This window comes from Rhinolophus sinicus, linkage group LG06, assembly GCF_036562045.2.
Source record: "Rhinolophus sinicus isolate RSC01 linkage group LG06, ASM3656204v1, whole genome shotgun sequence".
NCBI classification, from domain to species: Eukaryota; Metazoa; Chordata; class Mammalia; order Chiroptera; family Rhinolophidae; genus Rhinolophus; species Rhinolophus sinicus.
The window spans coordinates 86,250,473-86,278,305 of NC_133756.1; the positions used below are offsets into that span (position 1 = coordinate 86,250,473).

Genomic DNA, 27,833 nt, shown 5'->3' on the forward strand with positions numbered 1-27,833 from the left:
CATTTTCATCTTTGGTTTTTAGATTGGAGCAGGACAGAGCCTCACAAACTGCATGTGTACGCATGGGTGTGTGCACACATGGGGAGAAGATCCTGGGCCTTTGTCCCTCCTGACAATGGTATTTGTGTAATCAGGCTGTGGCCCCAGGGCCGGCCGAGCCCAGACCTGGCCCCAGTCACCTGGAGCAGCAAAGGTAGAAAGAAGTAGGAGGCACCAAGGCCTGTACTGTGCCAGGCAGTCAGAGCGTCTCAGACAGAGGAGGCACTGTGCCCCCTGCGGGTGTGCCATGAAGCTTGCCCGCATCAGGGAGGCGAGAACAGTGCAAGGGCACCTCTGGAGATCATTGTAGGACTGAAGAACGCACTGAAGCCGTAGAGATGTGTGACAAAATCTAACACTTGTGGGAATTCCAAGAAGTGGGAATAGGCCTAAATATGTTCGGCTTAGTTTGGAAAGGCCCTGAGATAGAGGACAGACAACTGCTAGACCTGGAAAGGGGCTTAAAAACACAGTGGAACACAGGTGAGTTCAGCAAACTGGACGCAGTTATCTTGATTCTAAAATTAAAGGGGGGCAGAGCTTCCCCCAATATACAGTAAAGTCTAAAATAATGGCTTACTCTCTTAAAACAATTTTTTGGGGGTATTTTTTTCCAAACACCCTGGCTCCACTTGTATGCTCATAGACGACAGAACTAATGAAGTAATGGGTGAATATTAATGGAAAAACACGGAAACCGTTGATCACAGTTTCGCTTTTTGCTCACGGTTGTGTTTTTAATACTCCGATTTACACAGCACACTTATTTGTATCTAACATTTCCAGGCAGCCTTAGACATCTACTATAGGCTTGGTAACCTTGCTCCTCGTTCTGTGAAGGAGATAAGGCCTATCGGGGTGCTGTCGCCCCTGGGCCTGCTGACCCACCCGCCTGCGGCTCTCCCTTCTGCAGAACAAAGCGAGTGCATCATCGCCAACCCCGCCTTCGTGGTCTACTCCTCCGTCGTCTCCTTCTACGCGCCCTTCATCGTCACGCTGCTGGTCTATATCAAGATCTACATGGTCCTTCGGAGGCGCCGAAAGCGGGTCAACACCAAGCGCAGCAGCCGGGCTTTCAGGGCCAACTTGAAGGCCCCACTCAAGGTCCCGAGATCCCCCTCCCCTCCAATGTCCTCACCTAACTAACCATCATCCTGTTTTCAGTGGGGGCCTGGGATACCACAGTAGGAGGGGATCCAGGCTGCAGGTGGGCTGCAGGTGCCCTGAGGGAGCTGGGCAGGGCAGATTCCGAGGACTTGGACCTCAGCTGAGCGACTTGAATCTCCAGAAGTGGGAGGTGGGGAAGTGGCAGAAACGACCTGGGAGAAGTGTTTGCTTGGAGATTTTGTCTGAATGCAGCAGCCCTTGGCACCCTCCTGGGCTCCTCCCCTTCTCTTTCCTTCATTTCTTCTTTCCTCACTCTGGCCCCTGTCTCCCTTCCCCTCCCACTAATGCCTTCATCCCATATCCTTTACCATCCACACTCTCCATCCTCCCACCTGTGCACACCTCCTCCTTCCTCCCATGCTCTTTCCCACTTCTCTACTCTGCCCCTCTTTCATCCTCTCGTATGTCTTGTGAATTCTCCTCTCTGTTTAGTTTCCTCTGACGAAGACAGTATGTGGGCATACAAGGAACAAGAAATTTGGAGTTAGACACAACAGGTTCAAATCCTGGCAGCACCACTTTTTTGCTGAGTGACCTCGGGCAACTTGCTTAACTTCTCTGAGCCTCAGTTTCCTCTATTGAATGGGAATCATAATACTGGCCTCACAGGGTGGTCTTGAGGATTCAATGTGAGAGGGATGTGAGTGTGGCTACCATGGTGCCAGACCTTTAGCAGGTGCTCCAGAAAAGTCAGGGACCATTTGTCCCTCGTCCTGCCCACCTATTCTCATCACAGTACTGATGTTCTCCCTTGCCTCTATTGCTTCTTCAGGCCCCTACCCTCCTCTCCTCTGCCCTCTCTGAGCCCCTATGCCCAGTCTGACAACTCCACATTGGGTTTCTGTCCCCGCCTTCCTCCCCATCATGACCAGTATGCTGGCTCCCTCCACAGGGCAGCTGCACTCACCCTGAGGACGTGAGACTCTGCACCGTTATCATGAAGTCTAATGGCAGTTTCCCAGTGAACAGGCGGAGACTGGTAAGTGTTCAGGCCAGGACACAGTGCCAGGTCTTTCTGCTCCTAGGGAAACCCACCTGCCATGATTCTCAGAGTCCTCACCAGCTGTGCAAAGGGAGAAGCACCTCCTGGGATCCCTCCCTTTGCCTCTGCTGAAGCCAGACTCACCAAGCACACCTTACAACGGGTGTGGAGCAAGACAGCTTGATATTCTGCAAGGTACAGAGAGGTACCCCTAGCACAGGAAAATGGTTGGGGAAAGGTCTTGGCCATAATAACATGATAAAAATAATAAGAATGGCTATTGTCATTAATTGAACACCTACCATGTTCGTATTATCTCATCAAATCCTCACAGCAACCCTGGAGGTAAGTCTTATTGATCTTACTGATCTCATTTTACGAAGAGGAAACAGAGGCTCAGAGAGGTTCAGTAACTCGCTCCAGGCTAAACCGTTAGTGAGAGTGCATATTTGAGCCTAGACTTATGTGACTGCGAAATCCACATCTCTGCTGTGCTTTCCACTCCGTGTGCTGCTGTGCTATAGGCAGATTCTAGGGGCAGAGGGAACAAAGCAGCCGGGGCCGGAGTGGCGGGGCGGGTGGCGAAGCACAGCCTCTACGCTGAGCCCAGAGCTACAGGATCACAGCAGACCCCGGGCTTTGCTCAGTGGGAGTAGAATCAGGGTCCAAGCAGCAGGTGTCCCATCCCCAAGGTGGCCCGGGGAACTCACCAAGGGCTGCACATGATGTCCAAGTCTGGTGTCCTCAGGGAGCACAGCCCCCATCATTCACCTGCTCAGCAAGGGCAGGACTCAAGGGAGCCGTTTACGAGGCAGGTGCCAAAACAGAGACTCAGGACTAGGGCCGAGGTAGCCGCTCAGTTATACCACCTGGGAATACAGTGAGGTTGCATTTCAGCAGCTCAGGCTGAGACCCTGAGGCCTGGAATGATGGAGCCTAAGGGAGAGCATGGCGGGGCCATGAGTGCAGGGCCCTCCAGGTCGGCCTAGCAGCAAGGATGTGGGGGCCCAGGAGCTAGCCCTTTTCTGCTGGATCAGTCTACCCGGAGAAATGGAGCACGTGTAAGTGCTGGTGCAGATGCTTTGGTTCAGCAGGGCAGGCAGAATGGGTGCCCTCCGTGTAGTTGGAACGTGAGCTCCTGGTGGCAGGCACTGAGCATCTATCAGGCACTGAATGTCAATCAGTAATTTATGCCCAGCAGCCAGCTTGGTGCCTGGCACTCAGCCGGCACTCAGTAAGTGTTGCTCAGTTAAGAAAAGAGAAGTGCTGGCGTAGCAAGGCCCCACAAAATGGTGTAGCGTTACTGAGGTTGCCTAAGGATCGCTCTGGGAAGGGAGCCTGGGATGGTCCTGCCGGCAGGGACTGCTGGGGGTCCTGTACCCAGACGGTCCCTGCTGCCCAGGGGTCATCCTCCAGAGTGATCCGTGGAGGAGGAGGATAGGAAAGGTCCAGGGGGACCAGGTAAGACCAGGTGAGGCCGGGTGGCTGATGCCTGAGAACTTGTCTGGCTTCACTTAGAACTCTCTGCCTCATGCAGGAGGCTGCCCGCCGAGCCCAGGAGCTAGAGATGGAGATGCTCTCCAGCACCAGCCCCCCTGAGAGGACCCGGTACAGCCCCATTCCGCCCAGCCACCACCAGCTGAGCCTCCCCGACCCATCCCACCACGGGCTCCACAGCTCTCCCGACAGCCCCGCCAAGCCAGAGAAGAATGGGCATGCCAAAGACCACCCCAAGATTGCCAAGATCTTTGAGATCCAGTCCATGCCCAATGGCAAAACTCGGACCTCGCTCAAGACCCTGAGCCGCAGGAAGCTGTCCCAGCAGAAGGAGAAGAAAGCCACCCAGATGCTTGCCATTGTTCTTGGTGAGTCGGCCCTGGCTGCTGGCCACAGCCCAGCTCTGCCCACCCCTGGCTGAGGGAAGGACCCCTTACTGAGGTTCCATTACCTGTCACCCCCTTCTTAACTATGGCTGGTGGGTCACGGGACCGGCACTTTCTCAGGCATGGGCCAAGGCCACTGATGCACCCTGTTAGGTAAGTTCTATAATTGTGGTCCATTTACAGATGGAGAAACTGAGGTTTGAGTGGTCCTGTAATTTGAACAAGGAGGACCCATGATTTAAACTCAGGCAGTTTGACTCCAGATTCTGTGAACTTGACCAATGTACCATAATGACCCCCCAGAACCTCAAGACCCTAAGCCAGTGACGTTCTCTGTCTAGTAGAGTAGGCTACTTCTCAGGGTTGTTGTGGTTATCAAATGATAGACGGTGGTGAAAGCATGTTATAAGCTGCTAAACAGTGCACACTGCTGTTACCATTATGGTCTTTGTTAATATTGCTATTGCTGAAGAATTGGGAAATTCCGTTCAATTGAGCTCAACCTGTGGGAGCAGAGCTGTGAATAAAAGGGGGGCTGTGAGGGGGGCCTGATCAACATGAGGGCATGGTCCTGTCAGCAAGGCAAGGTTTCAAATAAAAGTCTCCTAGGAAACCAGATAATAAAGGTCAAAAATCAAGGGCTGGGCTGATATGGGTGATTGGGAACAGGAGGGACTGATGTGACCCTGTCTTCCATGTGGCACCCAGGGTAGTGTGTGACACCTTCCACACATACCATCCCCTTTGACCTCCCGACAGCCCTGTGATGTGAGTGGGGCAGGTGGAATTGTCCTCATTTTATGAATGAGAGCATGCGGTCACAGCAGGTTAAGGGACCAGCTGTTGATCATGCAGCCAGGTGTGACAGAGCCGGGTTCCAGTTAGGTCCTCCGCTCTAGGCATAGGGTCCCTCGCTGCTCTGTGGTCCTGCCCTTCCCAGGTGCCTCTCCATCCCCAGGGACTCCCAGTGTGTCTGTTGGGCACTCCTTGCACACGATGACTTCACACAAGGATCCCACCCTAACAGGTGGTCCTGAGTCAGGCAGAGCAGGTGGGATGGATGTCAGTCTATGTGACAGCACATGTGCCAAGGCCTGGGCCAGGGTCTGCAGCACACAACCCACGTGCCCACCGAGTGTGAGCCATCCCAGCGCAGCCTCCCCCTGGCCTCGCGGCCAGCCTGACCGCCCCCCTCTCCCCCAGGCGTGTTCATCATCTGCTGGCTGCCCTTCTTCATCACACACATCCTGAACATTCACTGTGACTGCAACATCCCGCCTGTCCTGTACAGCGCCTTCACGTGGCTGGGCTACGTCAACAGTGCTGTGAACCCCATCATCTACACGACCTTCAACATCGAGTTCCGTAAAGCCTTCATGAAGATCCTCCATTGCTGACGCTGTTGCCCACCCTCACCACATCCTGCTGCCCACCTCCTGCCCAGGCCAGCCCGGCCTCAGTGCCTGGGAGCCGTGGGCAGGAGGACGCTGGGTGGGCTTGGCCTTCTCTTCCCCCGGCAGGCCCTGCAGTGTTAGCTTGGCGCCACGTCCCTCACTGCTGCACACCCTCACTCTGCCAGGGTAGTGTAGAAAGCTAGGCACGGTGCCAGCCCTCAGGCTGGACCCCATGGCTCAGGGGCAGCTCAGAGTCCCTCTTCCACTTTCAGCCCTCCTCTCCTTGGCACCAAAGACGCAGCCGCCTTCTCTGAACTTTTTCTGGGGCTCTGGAGTTGCTGGGGCCAGAGTCTTGGCTCAGAGTCTGCGCCCTCTGTTGGGCTCAGCCTGGCCTTCACAGGTTTTGCTGGATCGGGCGGTGGGGAGAGATGGAGTTCACAGCCCACAAGGCCCACACCAGGAAAGCCAGATGTCTTGCCAAGGGCCCAGGTAACTTCAGTCTGGGGAGACCCATGTAAATACCAGACCACAAGATGAACCCCAGGGAAGTCCAAGCCAAAAATCTCCACTCCTCCCACCTGACAGGGTCCTCTATTTCCCATAGCAGTGGGTCCTACCCCACCTCACTGGCTCCACGCTCCCTGAGGGGAGGGCCCCAGGAGGGCCTGTGGGGAGAGGGACCCCACCCCTAAGCCTACTCTGCTGCCTCGCGATGGACTCAGGTGCACCCCTTCTCTTAGCAAATGTCAGGCCAGCCTGGGGGCAGCTGGGGAAGGTGGCTTGTGACTATGTCTGGGGCCGGGGTTGGGGTACCTGAAGTTCTTTGAGGGGCTGTCTCCTGCCACACTATGCCGCAAAACCACTTTCCTTTTTTCTTCCTTTTGCCTCTTCTCTTTCCCCTGCCCCTTCCTTTTCCACTGCCTCTGCCTTAGAGGAGCCTATGGTTAAGAGGCAGCTGAATACCACTTGGCCTGCCAGGCCCTGCCCTGAGGGAGGAGGGGAAGCTGCAGCTTGAGGGAGCCCCTGGGTCCCAGACTCTGTAACATCACTACACACGCTCCAAACTAATAAAACATTGACAAGAGTCACATCCGAGGCCCCTCGGGTGCAAGGGCGCAGTGCCACCTTCGTCCTCCACATCAGGTGTAGAAAATCCCTGTGTCTGTGCTGGGGATGGAGTTGGAGAGGCCTTCTACAGACCCTCCACAAAAGAGCCATCAGGGTGGCAGGACTTTGGGGAAAAGGAGGAAAGAACCTGCCCCAGGAGGACCAAGAAGATGTGTGTGCCTGTGTGTTTCTCCCCTGCGCCATCCTCTGTCCTCTCCTCCAGAGCTGCCAGGAGCCTTCTCAGTCCTGCCATTGGGTGGCCCTGACCCTCGACTGTCAACCAAGATGGGAGGGGAGAACATTTCCAAAGGGAACCCAGGCATCCACAGAGCTCCCTCATCGCTAAAGCAGCAGGGGCCCACCCGAGGGAAGCCAGGCTGTCCCTCTTCCACCTCCTCTTCTCCAGGTCCTGGTACCGCTGAAGGACCAATGCTTAGCCCTCCTGCCCACTAGGGCGGAGAAGGCTCCACGGACAAGGTGGCGTTTGAGGTGCCAGCTGTGCTGTGTTTGTGCCTGCCCCCTGCCCTGTCCTCTGCATCGCATCAGGACCCCGTTCCTCTGGGGCAGGTTGGGGAGGCAGGGAGGCCCTGAGTGACGTGGCCTCCCTCCTCATGGCCTCCAGGCCAGTCACAGCTCCAAGCCTTCTGGGGCTACAACTTGGTACTGACCCAACAACAGAAATTTGGCTTTTTAAAAGTGAAATAGAAATCAACCCAGTGAAGGAGGAATATTCTTACCTCCTTGAGAATAACAGCAGTGATGACAAACAAGGTGCCAGCACCCACGGGCTTAGGCTCTAGGGAGCTGTCAGGGCATAATTTGCATACTAAATACAGTATTTTTAGCACCAAAGTTGGGAGCACTTAACTTGCCCTGAACACTTAATTATGGACTTTGATCTCCTCCCTGAACCTGAATGTAGCCCTGAGCCGTTGGAGAGGCTTCTGACCCCAGGAGCGCCCGGACGTGGGCAAAATAGTGCCCTCCTCCAGCTCAGGGGGTCAATAACCCAGTGACTACCTCCTGGAGAAGACACCAGGCCCCCAAGGGAGCTAGAAACCCCAGGGACCTCTCAGCTGCTGGTACACATGCCATAGCCAACGTGTGTGCACACACATGCACACATAGCACACTCACACTCACACACACACACCACACACTCAGTCTATGGAAGGTCTTGACCTGGATGGGAGCTTGAAACTTCATCTCGTCATCAGAAGTCTTATGAGGTCACACAGGTTTATCGGGTGGGGGATTGGACGAGATGACAAAGGGAGGGAGAGAGAAAAAGAGAAAGGAAGGAAGGAAGAAGGAAGGGTGGGAAGAAGGAAAGGAACGAGAGAGGGAGGGAAGGCAACCTCAGAGCAGTTTTGGGAGGGTTCTGGCACAGGGAAGAGGGGAAGAGGGCAGGCATGGGCGGGAGGCGGGGCTGGGGAAAGTTGCCCACAGCTGTCATGAAACTTCAAGTCTTTCTGCCAGAAAGCAGATTGACAGCTAGAGTGGGCAGGGGGAGGGCTGGGCTCCACCCGCTCTCCCCTCAGTACTTCAGGGGCAAAGGAATGGGTGCAGGGCCCAGGAACACCAAGGTGGAAGGGGGTGGCCCAGGCTCTAGCTCCTTCCCAAGAGGCCCTGACCGTGGCCTCTTTGCCTTGACAGCGAGGGCGGAAAGAGAGAGCCGGAGGCTGGGCGGGCTGCAGCCCTCTAATTTTCTCTTCTCTCTGCTTTCTGTGCCTGTCTTTCTCATAAAATGCTTTTAAATCAAAGGATCATTCATCTGCCTGTACAGCCTGTGGAGCCTACCCCCCACCTCCCCACCCCACCCTCAGAGCACAGCCAGGAAACACCACTTTAGGAGTGAGCCTTTTAGGTCAGGCACAGCTGGGCACTTTGCATATGTCTTCTCAGATGTCCGCATGTGACTACAAGACTTCAAAGCTTCAGGCCCTTATTCTTCCCCTAGTGGGTTCCGGAGGAGTCCTAGGTGGCCACAGGCTGAGGGAATGTGCTGGTAATTGAAAAGGCGAGTAGTGCAGGAGAAACTGTCACTCCATCCACCCACCCAGCCATTGTCTTAGTGAATACTTATTGAGCAACTATTGTGTCCCAGGCCCTGAGCAAGGTGCTGGGAATAAAATGGATCTCTGCCTTCATGGAGTTCGCAGTCCAGTGGACAATGGCGTAGATCAGACAATCACACAATAACAAAGGACTCCACATCCACCATGGCAGAGCCCTAGCTAGCTTGGAGACAACTGCCATGGACATGTGCTGCCCAGCTCCCGGGCCCCGTTTCCCAGGATAATGTGGGATGCAGCAGCCCTGGCGTGCCTTGGCCTGGAACAAGTAGGTAGGAAATTGGTGACAGCAAGAAGAGTGCTCAAAGGACTTTCCGAATGTGGGGCAGGAGGGCCCCGAAAGAAGAGACTGCAGAGCCTGTTTCCCTTGTGGTCTCAGAACAGGGGCAGCCAGTTGCCTGCAACCAGGGACGGTGAGGACTGGCCTGCCTTGGGGGGCATTTTCAGTGTGCCCACCTACCTGGAATCCCTTCCCACACCATCCCTGTCCCCAGGATGCATGGCCCAGCCCTGTGCATCACTGCCTCCCTGCCCTCCCGGCCCCAGGCCCCAGGCGGTGTCTGTGATGCGAGCTCCTATCTGTGCAGGGCCATTGTGGGCCTTGCCCCACATGGTCTCCTCCTAACCCGGGGGTCAGTCCATATGCTCCCGTTACAGAGGAGCAGCCTCTCTCACACAGAGGGCGTTGTCTGGGAGGCAGGGCTGGCCTTTGAATCCAGGTCTTCTGACTCTACATATTATCCATTCCTCCTGACCATCCCTGAGCAAAGCTGGAGGAGCCTAGTGTAGTCAGAAGATTTTTTAAAAAGGGAGAGAAAAAAGGGAAAAACATTTGGGACTAGAATCATAGGGTGCCACCCTAAGGCTGCCTGTGAATAGCCTGACAGCCACTGTGGCTGCTTGAGCATGGGAATATGTGCGTGGTGGAGGGTGGGGAGGCAGGGCCGGGGTGCTGTTTTTAGTGCAGTTTCAGTAATAGGAGGCCAGAATCTGGGTATCCTGTGCCTGGGGGTCTTCTCTTGCCAACCAGCGGCCCCTGGTTCTGGTTCTGGGGGTGGGGGGTCTGGGAAAGCAGGAAGCTGGCGGGGAGAGCAGACCATCTTTGGTGGAGTACACCCACCCTGGCTTCGTGGGGTTCTGGGGGACAGGGAGAAGGAGGTATCTGGTAAGAACAACTTCCCACTCCCTCTCCCATCCCAGCTCTGCTACTTGGCAAATAAAGTGGCATGAGAACTGCTGGGCAGCACATCCAGCCTGGAGGGCATCTGGAGAGGCCTTTCACTGCTGGCTGGAGCTGTGGCAGCTCCAAGTCCATAGGAAACGCTGTGGGACCATTGCACTCGCTTGTGCTTTCTTCCAACTTCACCCTTGGCTTTATCCTGTGATCCGGAGATGTGTGTGAGGCTGGAGCGAGGGAGGCAGCCTCCCTGACACCTCGGGGCAGATGCTGTGGGTGAAGTGAAGGATGGGGTTCAGGCCAGGGGTGAGGGGTCGCCACTTGGGGTATGGGGAGGGGCTGCGGAGTTTGCAGGAACAAAGTTCCGGCATGCACACCTTCCGGGTTTTTCTGACCAGGCCCAACTCCACACACTCTTGTCTAGTTGGCCCCATGAAAGTATAGTCTACAGAGACCAGGCTCCACACTGTGACCATCGCTGGGAAAGACTGGAGTAGGCAAGAGAGGGAGGAAATTGCCTCAGGAGACAAGTTCCATGGTCTAGTTCTCCCCACAGGTGCTGCTCTGCAATCTAGAGCCCGAAAAGCTTGCAGCAGTCACCTGTCCCTTGCCCTGCTCCCCACCCAACCTCAGGCCCCAGCCTCCTCCGCAGCGTCCCTCCTGCTTCTCTCCCACAGTTGCTATATTCCTCATCCCGCCCTCCTCTCTGTGAAGGCTGAGCCTTCACACTGCCTCTGCCCATCTGGAGGCACAGTGGATGTAGACATGGCCACGTTGTTTTGCTGGCACTCACCCCGTCTGGCTTTTGGGGCTCAGGGTACTCCAATCTGGACAGTCATCGCAGCTGTGGGTCCGTGGGCACGACCTACTAGTGGGGCTTGCCCCCGCCTGACAGCTGACTTGACGTTATCTTAGGCATGTCCCAAAGGGTATCAGTGTCACAGTCCACACTGAGGCACTGCAGGAGAGCCACCCCTTCCTCCCCTGGATAGGCTGGCAAAGGAAAATTGGCAGTGGCTTCTATGAGCATCCTGTCAAATGGATCCCCAAAAGCTGGCTTGTCCATGCCCCCTGCCAAGAGGAAAACTCCTCAGACTTAGGAGTAGCTGCAAGAAACTCATGTGTTGAATGTTTACTCACTGCTCTGCCCTTTGACCCACCAGGTGTCTGATTCCATTATTACCACCAGCCAGTGAGAATAAGCATTAAGGCAGCCAAGGCTAAGAACATTTCAGCAACTAAGGTCACACCTTAGTGGATGGCAGGATTTGCACCCAGGTCTCCCCTGCTTCAAAGCCCGTGGTCTTTCCACTACACTGACCCCAGAGCTTCCCTCCCCTGCCTCAGTCCAGCCCGGCAACCACCTTCTGTCCCTTATGATACAGCAACAATCCTGCTGCCATAATTTAGTTCAGCAAGCTTGGAGGGCGTCCTGAGGGAGGAGTGCATGGAATGCAGAAATGCTGAGGCAGCAAGGAGGCTTGCCCTATGCAAGGCAGTGTTTTCAGAGCCTCACTGCAGGGGGTGTTGATACAGGGCAGCATCTCCAGCCAGGCAGTCAGAGAAGGCTTCAGGGGCAGGGGCAGGCAAGTTGGGCCCTACAGACCGCACTGTCCATTAGCCACACGTGGCTGCTTCAATTTAACTTAGTGAAATTAAAATGTTGGTTCCTCGTCGGGACGAGCCGCATTGCAAGTGCTCAGTAGCACACGGACGAGGTGGCTGTCTTCTTGAACAGTTGCAGACAGAGAAGGTTTTCGTTCCCAGTGTCTCAGAAAGTTGTGTTGGACGGGCTGGTCTAGAGTGACTCCTACGTTAGGAGTTTGGATACCTTCCACTCAAATGAAGGGGAAAGGGTGAGAAGCAGGCTTGTGGAGGGGAAGGGAATGCTCAGTTTGGGACACGTTGAGTTTAAACGGTCAATAGGACCTCCATGTGGAAACACCCAGTAGGAAATTGAAGAGTTCCCATCCTCCTCCATCCCAATCCCCCCTAAACAGGGTTTGAAATTCAACTAGATACCCCCTCCTTGGGAATTTGAAGGGCCTCACTAAAATCCCCTTCTAAACATCCTTAGGAAACCACTAGAAGGCAGCCGTGTTGAAATGGGATCAAAGTAGATGCTGGGTATGTCTGATGGGTCTGTGTCTGGAAAGGGGTGGCTTGAAAAGGGAGAAGATGCTAGTAGATGATGGAGCTATGTTGGCCAGAGCTGTCCCCAAATCCCTACCTCAGTTACCTCTGGGAGGAAGGAAGTAGAGGAAGCAAGGGTCTCAGGAGCTCAACCTGGTCCTTGGGATGGAAATGATTCCTGGAGCTAGTCCCGTCTGCATCACCATGGGATCCCTGCCATTCATAGGACAATCGATGGAAAAGGATCATTTACCTTTTCTAACTCCTTTCTTCAAGGTCTTCCCTCAAACGCTTTCCACTAGAACAAACCAGACCGTAGTGACCCCTGTAGTTCATTCCAGGCCATTCCCATGAATTGATTTGAGCTTACCAGCTGTGAACGTGTAGCCCATACCCCTTCTCAGGCTCATGCAGAATCCTAGACCCGGAGCCAGACCCAGGGTGCAAGAAGAAAACAGCACTGTGCCCCCTCCCCTTCCACCGTCCACTCCAGCCAAGTTCTAGGGAAGACAGAACTCCCAGGAGTGTGTTTAACTCCCTGTCTTGCCTAAGACTCAGTCTCAGGGAGAACAAGGAGAAGGGGCCAGGCAGCTTGCAGGGATCCCTGTAGGAGGATGGGACAGTCTACTGAGTGCCCCCTGCCTCAGTCCTCAGGAATCCCCCCTCATTCAACCAGGAGAGAAAAGGGCCACCACCTTGGGCTGCTGGCCAGTGACTGTTTCCATGAGTACACATATGAAGGACAGAGATGAGAGAGAGAGAGAGAGAGAGAGAGAGAGAGAGAGAGAGAGAGAGCCCCCTGGTGGTTGTTCTCAGCCCTGGCTGCTCTCCAGCTAACAGCAGGATGCCACCCCAGAGATTCTGGATTAATTGGTTAATTGTAGGGCCAGGTATTTGACAAGCCCCTCCATATGCCCCCCAACCACACACCTCACCCAAGAGATTCTAACGTGCAGACTTGATTTACAGCTGTTGTTGTAGGGCACAATCCAGCTCAGTGCTGCTCCTGGGGCTCTCAGTGGTGGCCACAGGCTGTGGCATGGCTGGGTGAAGTGTCCAGGGCTCACAAGGCTGGCACCACGAGGCAGCAGGTTTCCTCTGCTCCTCCGCTGTCAGCCTGATATGAGGCCGCTGACTGGTGGCCCCGCTCCCAGCCCAGGAGGAAGACACACAATGGTGGGCCTGCCAACTGGCTGAGTTTGAAGCTGGCCATTATTTGGGGCAGAACATTCCTTTTCTCTGACAATTACAAAACATCCTTGAGTTAGAGGGCCTGCTCTAGTAGTGTGGAAAGGTAGAGAGGAGCAGGATAGGACCCCCAGGTTACCCGTCTTGCCCCACCTGCAGCCCCGCCTCACCCCCTCCCAATGGTTGGCAACCCTGGCGGAGTGAGAGAGGAAGATGCCGGCTGGCTGCTGAGCCAGGGCCCAGTCACATGGGGTTAACGTGAGCAGCACCAGCCTGTCCCAACCTGCCCACAAACAGCAGGCCAGGCCAGGCCAGCCGGTGGGTGGCCAGGGTGTGGTCACAAGAGCGCTCTCTGAGCTGCTGCTGTAAAGCCCCTGCCCTGAGAGGACCACATGGAGCCCAGATAACCTTCTTCACTGTCACCACCCCACCCTACTGCCCAACTCTGCCTTTGCTTCCTTATCCTGTGTGAACTCACACATGTACCTGTCTGTCCGTCTCTGTCACACACACACACACACACACACACACAGACACACACACACACCCTGCACCATACTAACATTACTGGCCCCTACACATAACTCAGCCCCACAGACCAGTCTATCTCTGGAGGGGAGACTCAAATCCACAGCTTTATTGACTTCAGAGTTTGAAACGTGGCCATGTAACTGGACAGAGCAAAGGGTGGGGCAGGGAGACCAGGGACCATGTCCCCATAGCATCACTCGTAGGACCACCCTTCCTTCAGCCCCAGAGACTAGGTGGGAGACCCAGGCGCAGGGAAAGGGGCCACCAGGAAGGTGTGGTCAGTACAGCAACAGGAGGCTGGCTGCGGCTTAAATGGTAAGTAGAATTTCCTTTGAACGTTTAGTTCCTGCCCCTTGCACAAAGCACAGGTGTCTGGCTCTCCCAGCCTCGCCCAGGTAAGGGGCCAAGTCACACAGACCTGAGCTGGGAAGGAGTACTTCTGTCTCCTCCATGCGTCCCTTTGTCTACAGAGAAGGTTCCTTGGATACAAGGACCCCTGTGAGCCCAAGGGCAAGTGGCAGGAGTCTTGGGAATGAAGAGGGAATTCACTTTGGGGGCTTGAGTCCAGCTACAGGAAGAGGAGAAGGCCAGAGGTCTGCCAGACATTCTTGGAGGAGGTGCTTTCCAAGCCAGACCCTTCCCCAGCTACAACCTCAGTGTACCTCTCCCCATCCTCCATCACCCAGGGGACCAGTTTCCTGTTTCCTTTCAAGGTCGAAGGGGCTAGTGGCAAGTACAGGGAAGGGGCTGCCAGACCAACCCCTTTTCCTTATGGTAAGGAGATCCCAGGTTGTCTACACTTCCGTCTGGTCTCCAGGCTCAGCACTGCCCAGAACAGCCAGTGAGGGCTCCTTGCCCTCTAGGAAGGCCACGATGCTCTGCTTTTGGCTCCGAAGGGCCAACTGCAATGGTGTACAGCCCACCCCATCCTGGATGTCCAGCTGGGCCCCGGCTTTGACCAGCACTTTGAGGATGGCCATGTTGCCCTTGAGGGCTGCCAGGTGGGCAGGTGTCCATCCCATCTTGTTACGGACATGGACGTCTGCGCCGTGCTCCAGGAGGCTGATGACACTCAGGAAAGCACCCCTCTGCACCGCCAGGTGGAGGGGTGTCCAGCCTGACTGCTCGGCGGCATTGGCGTCAGCCCCACATTGCAGCAGTGCTGCCACCACCACCTCCTCCCCATGGCGGGCAGCCAGGTGCAGGGGGGTCCAGCTCATGCCTCCGGGAGCCCCTAAGTCTGCGTGGCTCTCAGCCAGCAAGTGGATAATCTCCAGGTGGCCCCTGTAGACTGCTAGATGCAGGGGTGTCCACCCCTGCTGGGTTGGCAGCTCAAGGCTGGCCCCATACCTGAGCAGCATCTTGCAGATAAGGTACCGGCCCCAGGCAGCTGCAGTGTGCAGGGGGCTGTAGCCATTCTGATCAACGGCATCAGGGGCTGCCCCACTCTTCAGCAGGTGCTGGACGGCCCTCACTTTGCCTCGCTCCACCGCCAGGGACAGTGGTGTCCTCAGGTTTCTCTGTTGAGAATCTAACTCCGCCCCTTGGCCTGTCAGCAGCTTGACCAAGCTGACGTGGCCAAAGTAGGCGGCCACGTGGAGAGGGGTCTTGCCCTCAGCCTCACGCAGGTTGGGGTCAGCTTGACGGGAGACCAGAAGCCGTGCCACATTCTCAAAGTTGTTCTGCGCAGCCAGGTGGAGTGGGCTCCACCCCTCGTGCTCCTGGGCATCCACACGGGCCCCGTGGTCCAGGAGCAGGCGGGCGGTGCGGTCGTCCCCGTTCTGAGCTGCAAAGTGCAGTGGGGCCCAGCCATCCTCGTCGGCCAGGTTGGCATCAGCGCCGTGCTCCAAGAGCAGGGTGCAGAGGTCGAGCTGCTGGTCCTGGGCGGCGATGAGGAGGGCGGTGTAGCCGCAGGCTGTCTGGCAGTCCACATCGACCTCATGGGCCAGCAGCAGCCTCACCTGCTCCACACTGCCCTGCGCCACCAGGAAGTGGAGTGGGGTGACCTTGTTCTCATAGATGCGCAGCTCCTCATCGCTTGGGACCAGGCTTTCACTGTCTGAGAGCTGCAGAACCCCCTTTAAGTGGTCTCCTGAATCTGCTGGGAGAGAAACAGGGCTGAAAAAAGGACCTCTGACCTGTCTGGAGGTCATTTTGGCCATCCCCCTGCCTCCTGGAAGTACCATCCAGGAACAGAGACTATAGAAGTGTCTTTCCTGAAAGCACAAATCTCTCTGCAGGATCCACTGCCCTAGAGAACTGGGTCTGGCAGTTCTTCACATAAGGATGAGGAGGCAGTTCTTCACATAGGGACCCACCCTTAGCATCATGTGAGCTTAGCCAACTCTGCCCCTTTGAACTTCCAGGTCTTAATCCGTAAAAGGGACAACAACAATGTCCACCTCTTACTGCCACTCTGAGGACAAATTGTGTAGGAAGACCTTTCAGAGGAGTACTTGGCCCAAAGGAAGTAAATGAAAGGTGAAAATGAATTAGTGGAGGAGCTCTGAGACCTGAACTCCTCCTGAGACTCACTTCTCCCTACTCTACCCAGAGGCGTATTAGAAGTGAAAGCAACAATTTCCAAAACAAACAAAAACATCACTGCCAGGCCACCTCCTCCCCCTAGAGATTCCGATTTAATTAGTCCAGGGGAGCCCCAGCAACAGTATTTTTTTTTCATTCCCCAAGAAATTCTAATGTGCAGCCAGGTGAAAACCAATGCCCTACCTGCTAGGGCAGGAAGGGGGGAAGCTGCCCTTGCAAGAGCACAGACCTGAAGGGAAAGCAGAGCCAGGACCCCCAAGGGCATGGGCATTTCTGGAACATGGAGCTGGGTGCCAGGAAAGGGACACACCAGCTCCTGATTTGCAGCAGGCCTGGGGACAAGGGTGGGGGCCTGGGGAAAAGGTATGATTTGATTCCACTTCCTCTTCCATTGTGAATATCTGGTTCCAGCTGTGGCTCTCTGGACTCACCGCTGTCTCTTAGCTCTTGGTTGACCTCCTCACTGACCTGGGGGTGGGGAACCAGAAGACACAGGGGTGAATCAGGCAGGACAGTTCTGGCATGTGCCGTCGTCCACACCTTCCCTCTCTTCAGCGCTCTCCATCACTAGGATTTGCTTCCCACCTGTCCTAGGAGACCCTCTTCTATGCCATTTCTACCACCAGCTACATCTAAAGGAAAATTCTGAGCAAGGGAGACTCTGCCAGAAAGAGGTAGCCCAGGGCCTTGACTTACCCTTGGGCTGCATGGAAAGCAAGGTGGCTCTGTGGGTTCAGCCAAGAGCTCCGCACTAACCCACAGCTGGTTCCCACCTTAGGGGATGGACAGGATGGCAGAATAATGGCACTGATGCCCATGGTGTGGAAGCCTGGGAGCACTGTCTCCCTCTGCACGACAGGCTCTGCTACATCCCACACATTTAAGAGAAGGAACGTCCTTCTCAGAGGCCTAACCATGGCCACCACTAGCCCTTAGAACACCTTTGTGCAAATTAGGAAAAGGTGTCCCAGGTGGGCAGCCTGACTTGGCCAGCAGAATGTGGCTGGCTCCCGGTCCCCACAGAACCCCTCCACCACGTGGCCTTGAGGAGGCCATACCTGCGCATGCATCCTGAGACCACACCCAGCATACCACACTCACCTCTGGGGGCCGGCGCAGGGATGGTTTGCAGGACACCTTCCTGGCCAGAGCCTCACTCTCAGGGTCTGCCACAGGGCTCTGGAGCAGAGACAGCAGCATGTCTGTCTCAACTGCTATGTCTGCTCCATGAAGGAGAGAGAGGAAGAGAAGTAACAGGCTAGCCAGCAGTCCCTCCCCCATTTTAGATACGCTACAATTTCTGTGTCCCCCCCCGACCCCGAAATTTATTCCTGGGCTCACACACATCCATACATGTGTACCAGGAGGCAGGAAAGATGGGTCCCAGCCTTGGCGCAACGGGGCCACATGTAGCAAGTCACGGACCCTCTGACGGTCAGTCCTTTTCCATAAGATGGAGGGAAGGACTAGGTGATCTCTGAGATGCTCACACTTACACATATATGCCTATTTTCATAGTCCCCGAAAGAGTGGGTAACCCCAGGGTCCATCCATGCCCGTGATCTCATGGTCTGGGACCATTTTACAGATGAGGACAGTGTAGTAACTGAATTCAGCAACAGCAGAACCAGGCCCAGCTGCCTTCCGGCAACAAGGGCTTGGACTCACCTTCCACAGGGGCATATATCAGCCCCCAGAGGCCAGACCACTGCAGTCTTCAGCTGTCCCTGCCCCCATTGCCAGCCTGCCTCAGTGCCATGCAGGCCTCTCTCTGCAGAGCCCTTCCATCATCTCCTCTCCTGGCCCCTTCACACCTGGCCCCGCTCACTCCCCAGTCCCTGGGCGGGTCGGGCTGGATGAGGACCTGGAAAGCAGGGCCTCTTCTTGGGGTCCTGGTCCCAACAGCGCCTCATCAGGTCCACCATCTGCTGGGCCTCGCCTGGCCACTCATCTGAGACAGACTGCAGGGAGGGCCTCATGCCTGTACCTACTCGGATGATGATGGTTATCATGTTGAGGCCTGCAAGAGGAGGTCCAGGCTGTGCGGGTGCTGGGAGGTTGGAGTGGGGGGGGGAGCAGAGAGGCTGGCCGGGAGGCAGGGGCTCAGAGGATCTGCAGCAGGGGCTCCATAAATGCTTGGGGAGTAAACAGCTAGATTGCAGGCCCACCTGAGGCTCTGATTTGAGCAACTGAGTCTCTGGTGCAGCTCCAGCCGCTTCCCTGGCCAAGACCAGAAATGGCCCTACTTTGCAGGCCTTTGCTATCCAAAGACAGCAGGACTGACCAACAGGCCTCGTTACGGACTTGACTTTCAACTTTGTTGGGTTATCCCAGTTTCCTAACAGTCTATGTACCTGGCATTCTAGATGGCAGGGGTGGGGGTGGGAGATGCAGGAAGAATATTGAAAGCAGAGGAATTAGAGCCAGAAAGCATAGTCTCAGCTGACGTTTGCCCTGCATTTTACTATAAAGTGAGCTTTAGAAAGAAGGGGGACTAAGGAAGGAGGGTGTGATGGGAACCCCTGAAGAGAAGATGGTTCCCCCAATACAAACCTGCCACTTGTCTTGCCCCCACAAACCCTCCGCCCTCCCACAGCCCCTTCCAGGACCCCATCTGAGGGACCATGGTCTGCTACCTGAGTATGGTTTCTTCTGGAAGAGGATTTCCCAGATGACAATCCCGAAGCTGCAGATGGGGAAAAGTGTCCCTGAGTGACTCTCAGATGTCCCGGGTCACCGATCAGGGGGGTCCCACACACCGCACAGTCCCAGACAAAGCCTCTCCAGCCAGAGTCCCCTTCCATACCTCCTCCCTGTCCTGCCCTGCCTTTTGAGCCATGGGGTCCAGGCAGGGTGGTGACAACAAGCTACCTCCTGGGTACGGGGATGGAGCCCAGCCTCCCTCTCACCTGTACACATCGTATTTGGGCCCTGGGGCCTTGTTACTCTCCAGGAACATCTCAGGGGGGATGTAGCTGAGGGTGCCTCGCAGAGCCGACCTCTCGATATACTGCATCCGGGTTGACCGTTCCATCCACTTGGAAAGGCCAAAGTCTGAAATCTGGGAGGAAGCCAGAGGTGGGGACAGGCAGCAACAGTCTTACTCCCAGGAAACTGCCTTGATTTGCCACCCCTTTCCACTAGTGTAGTGGTTAAGAGCCTGGGCTCTCTCCCAGCTCTACCATGCACGACCTGTATGAGCTTGGATAAGTTACTTATCGTCTCAGAGCCTCAGTTTCCACATCTATAAAACTGAACTAATATGAGTACTTAACTCATAGTGCTATTGTGAGCATTAAGTGAGTAATATGCAAAACTCCCTTACGACAACATCTGGCACACAGCAAGTACTTGGCAGGTGTTGCCTTTATCCAGAGCGATGATGGCTAAAGTTGCTACCTTTGGTGAGCTTCTGTTCATCCAACCTGCACAGGCCCTGAAGCATTTATACCATAGACATTTATCCCCGCTTTACTTCCATCCATTGATTCATTCATACACCAGCTGACCATTCACTGAGTGCCAACTAGGCTGGGTACTGAGGATCAGCCAGCAGATAGAAAAGATGACAAGCCCCTCCCCACCATGCCCATTACCGTCCTAAGTGCTTATTCAGATATGGGTATAGTCACTAATGACATAGTTTCACATATGCCTATATACTTACAATTGGGGTTAGCAATGTAAAGAGATGTAAAGGGTAAAATGGGGGTATGCAGCGGGCCTGGGGGGTGGATCAGACAAAACCTCCCTGAGGAGGTGATGTTTAAGCCAAGAGCTGAAAGATGAGTAGGTCTTTGCTAGATAAAGAAGGGGTGGGGGTGTTCCTGGCAGCGGGAACAGAATATGCAAAAGTCGTGGGGCAGAAAAAAAAGGGTGGCATGTTTCAGGCACTGCAAAAATGACCTTGCTTAGGGATCACCTCACTTGTATACATCCTCACTGGAAGCAAAGAATAGGAGGGTCAGGGATTACTCGACCCACATCAGAAGTGGAAGACTCAGGGCCAAAGAGGTTATTGCAGGTGTCCTAATACCCAGCTTCAGGCATCAAATTTCACTGCTGTTCTACCTGTTTTAGGTGTGATCCCTTCCTTCAGTATTTGTCCATGAAGGGAGCTGCTTAAAACTCTTGACAGGCTCAAGATATTCCTGCTCACCTGGAGGAGACTCCAAAGTGAAAAGGGGGCAGAGAGGTTGACCAGGGCCCTTACCTTGACGTGCATGTTGCTGTCCAGGAGGATGTTGCCTGGCTTGAGGTCCAGGTGAAGCAGAAGTGGCTTAATGCTGTGGAGGAAGTTCATGGCCAGGCTGGTCTCATGGATGATTCGGAACTTGAGATGCCAGCAGAGGTTGTGGGTGGGCAGCATCTTCTCCAGGGAGCCATTGGCCATGAACTCCATCACAATCCCCAGGGGCTGCTTGCACACCCCGTAGATGGATACGATGTGCTGAAACTTGATCTTCTCCATTTTGGTGGCTTCTTCAATGAGGCAATTCACATCGGAGCTTTGTGGGCGGGAGTGAGAGATGGAAGGAGGCGACCGTTAATTACAAGAGCCACTAGCAGAACACACAAATTAGGCTTGATGCCAGACTGTGGAGACCCAGAGTAGCCTTGGGAGCTTGCAAGGTAGTAGAGGAGGAAAGACAGACATGAAAGGATGCCCAGCAAGATGTACAGACTAGGGTCTGGGTGGCCAGCAGCAATAAGACAGGAAGTAAAGGAGTTTGCAAATTTAGGAGCAAGTCCATTGTATAGAAGTGGCCACAAAAAGCCTGCCATTTATTCTGACCATTTGTGTATATGTTTATCACCCCCAGTGGACTGCTAGCCCCTAGAAGACCGATATCATGCCTCTTGTTACTGTATTAACACATCATTTATTGCCATTTGGTTATGGAAATAATACAGATACCTTGTAGAAAAATCTAGGGACTACAGAGAGCTATAAAGAAGAAAACTAAATTGTCAGTAACCTAATCTTCTGGAGGTGGCCTGTTAATATTTTAGTATATTCTTTTACAATACATTGCCAAGGTATCTGTTTCTCTTTCTCCCTCCTGTTCACTCCTTCCTCCTTCCTCTCCCCTTCCATCACATAGTGTGGGCTGTTCTGGGGTGTTTGTCCCTGTTAGTACAGCCTGAGCACTTCCTTGCATTGCTGTTCTCCTGAACCTAGGACTGTAATAACTACATGGTATTCCATTTTATGGATGAACCATAATTATTCATCTTGCTACTCTCCACAATACATTACTATGCACAGCACAACACATCTTTGTTGAATCGAGCAGAAGTCAAGACTTAAGGGGAAGCTTTGCAAAATAAGCATTTGCAAACTCTCTTCCTCTTTTCACTGTATGTGCCCAGAGAACAGTAAATATGTAAATTGTTACAGATTGTTTGGGGATTGTGGGGATGAGGATTAGGGAGAAATGACATTTTTAAAAGCACAGTATTTGCAAAGCTATGTTGGCACTGCAGTCAGAAGCTGCTGGAAACCTGCTCACAGGGCCTCCCTGGGAAGCCAGCCAGACACTCCTGACCTCCAAGAAAAGCCACCTGCTCCCCTTTTCATCTGGGCAGGTTGGCTAGTCCAGGTTCTCTTCTCTACTTCTCCACTATTCCAGAGAGCTCCCCTCCACCTCTGCAAAATGTTTTGTATGTCTCTGTGTCCTTTTGACTTCACAGTAACTGGACATTTGTCATGAAGCGGAAATAAAACAAGGGATCTGAGGGCACTTTGCCCTGATTTGAAGAAATTCCAGTTTATCACTTATTCTTTGTATGACCTTTGGCAAGTAAACTGTCTGGGCCTCAGTTTCTTACCTGTAAAATGGAAACACTAGTAATTACACAATTTCATAGCATTTGCTATGCCTGTTGTCTCTCTCCTTTCCTCATCTCCCACTACCAGCTTTCATCAAGTTTCTGGTCTCGGTACTTCACTGAACAGCTGTTGCTATGGTTACCAACAACCCCCATGTCGGTCTAGCCTATGAACAGTTTTCAGTTCTCGGTTTATGGGTCAGATCTCTCACTCTTCTTTTCCTCAAAATATTCACATACCTCCACCATGTGCCAACATTCTCCAGGATTTCTCCCCCTCTCTTCCTAGTCACTTCCTCTCTGTTTCCTGTGCAGGCCCCTATTCTGTCACGTGACCACTAGGCCCAGTCGCAGGCCCTCTCTGTTCTTCTCACCCTATACTCTACACTCCGTCTCTAGGCAATCTCAGCATCTCCAACTGGGTATTTGACACTTAATGTGTCTAAAGCTGAACTCTCGATTCTCCTGTGAAAACTGCTCCCCCTCAGCTTTCCTCACCTCGGTGAATGGGGCTCTCATCCTCCTAATCCTCGAAGGTCCTGATGTCATCCCTGAATCCTGTCTTCCTCTCCTTCCCACAACCAAGTCCCTCGGCGCATCCTGTCAGCTCTACCTTTAACATATAGCAAGAATCTGACCACTTCTCACCACCTCTACTCATTGGCATCTTGGCCCAAGCCTCCTAATTGACTCCTTTGCTTCTCCCCCTTGCCCTCCACCATCTATTCTCAACCCAGCAGCCAGATTAATATTTTTTAAATGTCAGTCAGAGTATGTCACTGCTCTGCTCAGGCCCTTCCAGTGGCTCTCTTCTCAGTCACAGGAAAAGCCAAAGTTCTTATTAGGTTGGTGCAAAAGTAATTGCGGTTTAACAGGTTAAAAATAATTGCAAGAACCGCAATTACTTTTGCACCAACCCAATACAATGGCCTGCAAAGCCCTACCTGATCTGCCCCTGGGCATAGCTCCATGATTTCATCTCCTACTAATCACTCCTGCCCTGACTCTGTCCTTGCTAAACTGGCCTCTTGCTGCCCCCCTATCATGTCAAGCATGTTCCCACCTCAGGACCTTTGCACTTGCTGTTCCCTCTGTCTGGAACACTCCTCCCTAAGAGCCACCTCTTAGGTGGCTTGCTCTTAAATCTCTACTCAAATGGTACCTAATTAGCAAGGATTTCAAATCTACATAAAATAACAACCTTACCCCAACTCTAGTAATCCTTAAACCCCCATACAGACGGCCAACAAATTAATATTTCTAGATCAAATGTGTTCTTGGAAGATCAGAGTACTCAACTGTCCTTAGGTATTTTAATCAAGAAAATTGCAGATAGTTGTAAGCACTATAGATAAATTTATTTGTTTACTTACTTATGTATTGTCTGTCTCCATTAGATTCTAAACTCCATGAAGGAAAAGACTGTTTTGTTCACGCCCTGCTTGGAGTGAATGAATTAACATTACCCATGCCCTAGCTTCAATCACATATAACAAATGACTCACAAATTTTACCATCATTAGCTCAGTCCTTTACTCTGAAGTCTACGTGATAATTCTTTTCAACATGTACAGAACTGAACTCGTGATCTTCCTCTTCAAACCTGGACCTCTTTTCATGTTCCATTTATTAATTGTCAACAATAGCATTCAACAAGTATTTATTGAACACCAACTACATGCCAGACACTGGGGCTAGAGCTGTGAACAAAACAGACAGAGACTCTGCTCTCACAGAGTAGACATTCCAGTGGACCCTAGCTCCTTTGGGCAAGACAGACATGCAGTTGACCTTGACAGTCTCCTCCTCATTGTGGCCCCACAGCCAATCCAGCAATAAGTTGCGTGGACTTTTACCTTCTAAATATTGTGCTATCTATTCGTTTCCCTCTATTACTCACACACCAGTCAAGAACTCTGATTGTCTTTTGTTTGAATGATGATGACAGTCTCCTAACTGAGCCGGAATCCACTCTACTCTTCCAATGCATTCTCCACACTGCAATTCTGATCACTTCCTTATGTCACCACCTCCCCTCCACATGGTTGCAAACACCTCAGAACTTTCTACTGCTCCCTCACTCAACTCCAGATACAACAGCCTTTTTCCCATCCTTTACTTAGTAAGCCCCACCTGCCAAAAACCCTTGCACATTCTGTTGCCTCTTACTGGAAAGCTTTCTCCTCTTCACCTGCTTAACTCATACTCATCCTTCACATTTCAGCTCAAGTGTAACTTCCTCAGGAAAGCCTCGTCTGATCTCAGTCAAGCTCTATTAATAAGCTGTCACAGAACCATACATCTCTCTGTTCTGGTACTACTTCTCACAGTAACACACATGTACACGTGGGGTTAGCTGGTTAATGTCTTTCTTCCCCAAGCTGTAAGCTTCAGGAGAACAGGGCCATAGCTGTTGCATTTGTCATTATAAATCAGGGTCCAGCATAACACATGGCACATAGAAGGGCAACAAGCGTTTGTCAATGAATGAGGATGAATGAATGAGGAAATGGAAGGAGGATCCAGGGAAGTAATACATGTAACACGCATAGTGTAGTATTCCACACATAGCAGGCATTAATTAGCATTAAATCCCTTAGCCCTTTCCACACAGGGAGTTCCCAGGACTTAGGAAGGGAAAATGGCAGAAGTTACTGTAAATGTCTAACAGTGTATTCTTGTCAATGCCATCTGTTTCCTTTTGTTCTTTACTTGAAAGGCTGTAGTTGATTTGAACAAGTTCTAGCATAATCTATCTCTACTCTAAAGCCATCTGGAGGGTGTTGAGAGAGGAAGATGGGTGAGTCTGGGGCCACCTCACTTTGCCCTTATTCATGAATCAGGTGGGGGTCTGGGAGTTAGAGAAGAGACTGGCTGGAGTGTGTAGGGCCTGGGGCAACCTCAGAGAACACGGCAAAGAACATCCAATGAGATGTCAACAGGACTTGTTGCCTCCCAGGTCCTCTATTTGAAGTCCCAGGAGCCTTAGGAGGAGGACGTGGTTCATACCCCAAGTGTCTCCTTCATGGCTGCACAGGGGGCAAGTGCACAGCTGGTACCAGCACCAGCGAATCCTGTAGGAATGAGACTGGAGTCCATTTCAAAGGGAAGTCAGTGGGGGGAGGGGAGGTACAGGTGCATATGATGAGCGTGGGGGAGGAGTCAGAGGCAAAAACAAGGACAGAGACTAGCATTCCAGGCTTGACCTCCCAGGGGTCCCTATGTGAGAGCCAGCAAGTGGCAAGGACAGGATGTACGGCCAGCGGGCTGGGCAGTCTCCATCCCCTAGGCCTCCTCCAGCCTGCACTGCCTGGGCAGGGGCCACTTCAGATGGCCATGGGAAGGAAGATTGGTTCCTGCCAGGCCATTGAGCATCACTGAGCCAAGTGCCACAAGCTTTCAGCCAGCCCAGCCTGCCTGCCCTGAGAGTTTAGGGGTGGTTATGAGGGTGGCAGAGGGCCTCCAAGAGCAGTCATTACCACCCTGACATCCAGAAGGAAGGAGGTGCTGGAAAGAAAGAGGTAGGACCAGTTTGGGAGGTCAAATGGCACAAAGGTGTCTTGGAGAGTAGTTCCTGCTCAGCTGTGACCTCTGTGGATTCTACAAACAGGTATGGGTGTGTCAACTGCATTTCAGGTACAGAAACAGGCATGCTCGCCTGGGGAACTCAGCCCACTTGGGTAGAGTTTAGAAATGCTGAGGGGACAATCCTCAGTCTCAACCCCGAGGGCCCCCTCTCTCTGAAGCTCCCTGCACTCAATTTCTCATCTGTAAAAGGAGAGGGGCGGGGCCGGCAGGTACCTGGTGGCGTCTGGCAGGAGGCCGGGGGAGCACTTGATGGCGAACTCGGTCCGCCAACGCTTGTGCCGCGCCTGAAACACCTGGCCGAAGCCGCCGCTGGCCACTAGGCGCCAGTCGCCCTCGAAGTCATCGCGGGTGAAGATGGTAAGGCTGCCCAGTCGCTGCTCCACGTCCATGGCCATGGGGTCGCACGGCCCAGCCCGGCCCAGTCCGGCCCACAGCCCCTACAGGCCCCCCGCACTCCAGGAGCTGCTGGCACTTCCTGCTGTTCAGGTCCCAGGAGGGTGGGGATGGGGAGGAGAGCCGGCTTTCTGCCTCCTTCGTGAGGAGGAGCCTAGCCTGACTGCCAGGGCAGGGCGGAGGGGGAAGGAGGGGGAGATGGACCCAAACCTGAACCCCGAGGCCCCTGGCAATGATGAGGGTACAGGGGGCTGGAAAGAGGGTAAGTCGCTCCCAAGCACCCCAAGAGCCCCCATTCTAGCTCCAGCACCCTTCCTCAGTCTCAGCCTGTGATTTCTTCCCCCTGCTCTCACCCCTTGAGCTGGGAGTGGTGCTGGGAGCAGAAGGTGTCCTGAAGTTGGAAGCAGGGGTCTGGCAGAGAAGTTGGCCCCTTTTGATTTACACCCAACTGTAAGGGGAAGTCGATTTATTTATTCATGCAACTCATATGTACAGAGGGTTTCTCAAGGATTCAGGACTGTGCTAGGGGTCTCTGCTGTTGAGTGTCGGGGCCTGTCCCCCTCCCCTTCGCAAATATGAAGTAAAGAAAGTTCTGGGCTGAGTCTGTTGACCTGGCTGACTCGATGCTTCCTTTGTTGTTGTTGGGTTTTGTTTGTTTGTCAAGCAGCCTCGGTGCACGAAAAGTCACTAAGGACAGGTCAGCAGGAACAGTGGGGTGACAGGCTGGGCACCTGTCTGCAGGGAGCTCCCCTCCTGGCCCTGCCCTCAGCCCAACCTCAGAGGGATCAGTGCCGGTCTGGGGTTGACCCTGTGGGAGGTGTTCTCCTTGGCTGGTTGGGGTGGCTTGTTGCGAGGGACCAGAGATGAGGCTCAGGGAACAGCTGGAGCATGACTTCTACCAGACTCCCAGAGCACAGTGTTGGCATGAGCCGTGAGCCCAGACGCCAGGTAGAAGCTGGAGAACTTGCTCGTTCCATAACAATTTACATGCTGCCTCCAAGATGAATTCTGGCAAGCAGAGTAAGGACAGGAGACTGGCTCAGAGACTGTTGTCAAAGGGGCCAAAGCATTCACTTTGTCCCAGAATCAGTAGCTACTTTGCCTACTGTACATACTTTACAGATGTGATCTTGTTTAAATCCATGGCAATGTTATGAGGTCAACATCTCCCTATTTACAGATAAGGGAACTGGGCTTAAAAAGAGTAAGTAGTGAATGGCCACATAGCTAATAAGTGGTGGTTGAGATTCTACCCCAGGTCTGTTTGGTTACTATAGAAAGGGTTAGGCATAGAGGAGTAAAGGGTAGCCTTTTACTTTAAGAATATGGGGTGAGGGGGAGAAGAGAGAATAGAATCATGCTCCCTGAAAGAGGGTGGAGGTGATGGAATCTGAATCCAAAGCAGGAGACATACCCCAAAGACAGTGTCAGAAGGAGCCCCCTGGCTTGCGTTGGCTACAGCAAGGCAGGGCATGACAACACCTATTGCTCCTGGAGCAAGCCTGCCTGTCCGGACAAATCTTACCCCCTCCCCCAAAAGAAGCTTGGAAGATGATCCCTGTCAGTGAGATCTGCTGGGTGGGTGAGAATGGAGATGGGGAGGGTGAACTCTACAAGGGCGGAAGTGGAGAACAGGCAGGACCCGGGTGTGTTGCTGTAGGCCCACCCATTGAAACAGACAAGCTACTGGTTCAGGCAACCCTGAGGCTTCTGAAGAATCTGGCAAAATAGATATATGCGTATACCTATAGCAACTGGAGTCATTAGACTGGGCTCATTCTGCTCCCTCTGTGTCTC

The 27,833-nt window shown here is 53.4% G+C and overlaps 2 protein-coding genes across 5 annotated transcripts in view; one reads left to right on the forward strand and one right to left on the reverse strand.

The window, feature by feature from the left end:
• The window catches only part of DRD2 (dopamine receptor D2), a 72,683-nt gene extending 66,130 nt beyond the window's left edge, over positions 1-6,553 (forward strand). The window contains exons 5-8 of one of the 4 annotated variants that reach the window (XM_019753352.2): positions 953-1,143; positions 2,099-2,185; positions 3,726-4,053; positions 5,275-6,553. In XM_019753352.2, coding sequence (XP_019608911.1) covers positions 953-1,143; positions 2,099-2,185; positions 3,726-4,053; positions 5,275-5,468 — 800 coding nt within the window. In that variant the 3' untranslated portion in view covers positions 5,469-6,553. The remainder of the gene's footprint in view (positions 1-952; positions 1,144-2,098; positions 2,186-3,725; positions 4,054-5,274) is intronic. The other 3 variants (XM_074335464.1, XM_019753353.2, XM_074335465.1) reach the window with 3 other exon arrangements.
• A 7,139-nt stretch (positions 6,554-13,692) lies between these two features.
• Positions 13,693-26,109, reverse strand: ANKK1 (ankyrin repeat and kinase domain containing 1). Its single transcript, XM_019753307.2, has 8 exons — positions 25,857-26,109; positions 20,437-20,731; positions 19,133-19,284; positions 18,860-18,909; positions 18,088-18,243; positions 17,325-17,443; positions 16,655-16,691; positions 13,693-15,774 (listed from the first exon to the last, which is right to left on the reverse strand). The coding sequence occupies exons 1-8, from the start codon at positions 26,036-26,038 to the stop codon at positions 14,471-14,473; spliced, it is 2,295 nt and encodes a 764-aa protein (XP_019608866.2). The 5' UTR covers positions 26,039-26,109; the 3' UTR covers positions 13,693-14,470.
• Positions 26,110-27,833: the final 1,724 nt, after the last annotated feature.

What these genes read in the sequence shown, in the direction of transcription:
- ANKK1 (XM_019753307.2), bottom strand. Translation starts at nt 26,038, where the DNA reads ATGGCCATGGACGTGGAGCAGCGACTGGGCAGCCTTACCATCTTCACC. An exon ending in ACAGCAACATGCACGTCAAG is followed by an intron (nt 19,285 to 20,436) that starts GTAAGGGCCCTG and finishes GCTTCCTCCCAG; the next exon opens with ATTTCAGACTTTGGCCTTTC. An exon ending in CCAAGAGCTAAGAGACAGCG is followed by an intron (nt 15,775 to 16,654) that starts GTGAGTCCAGAG and finishes CTCTCCCAGCAG; the next exon opens with ATTCAGGAGACCACTTAAAG.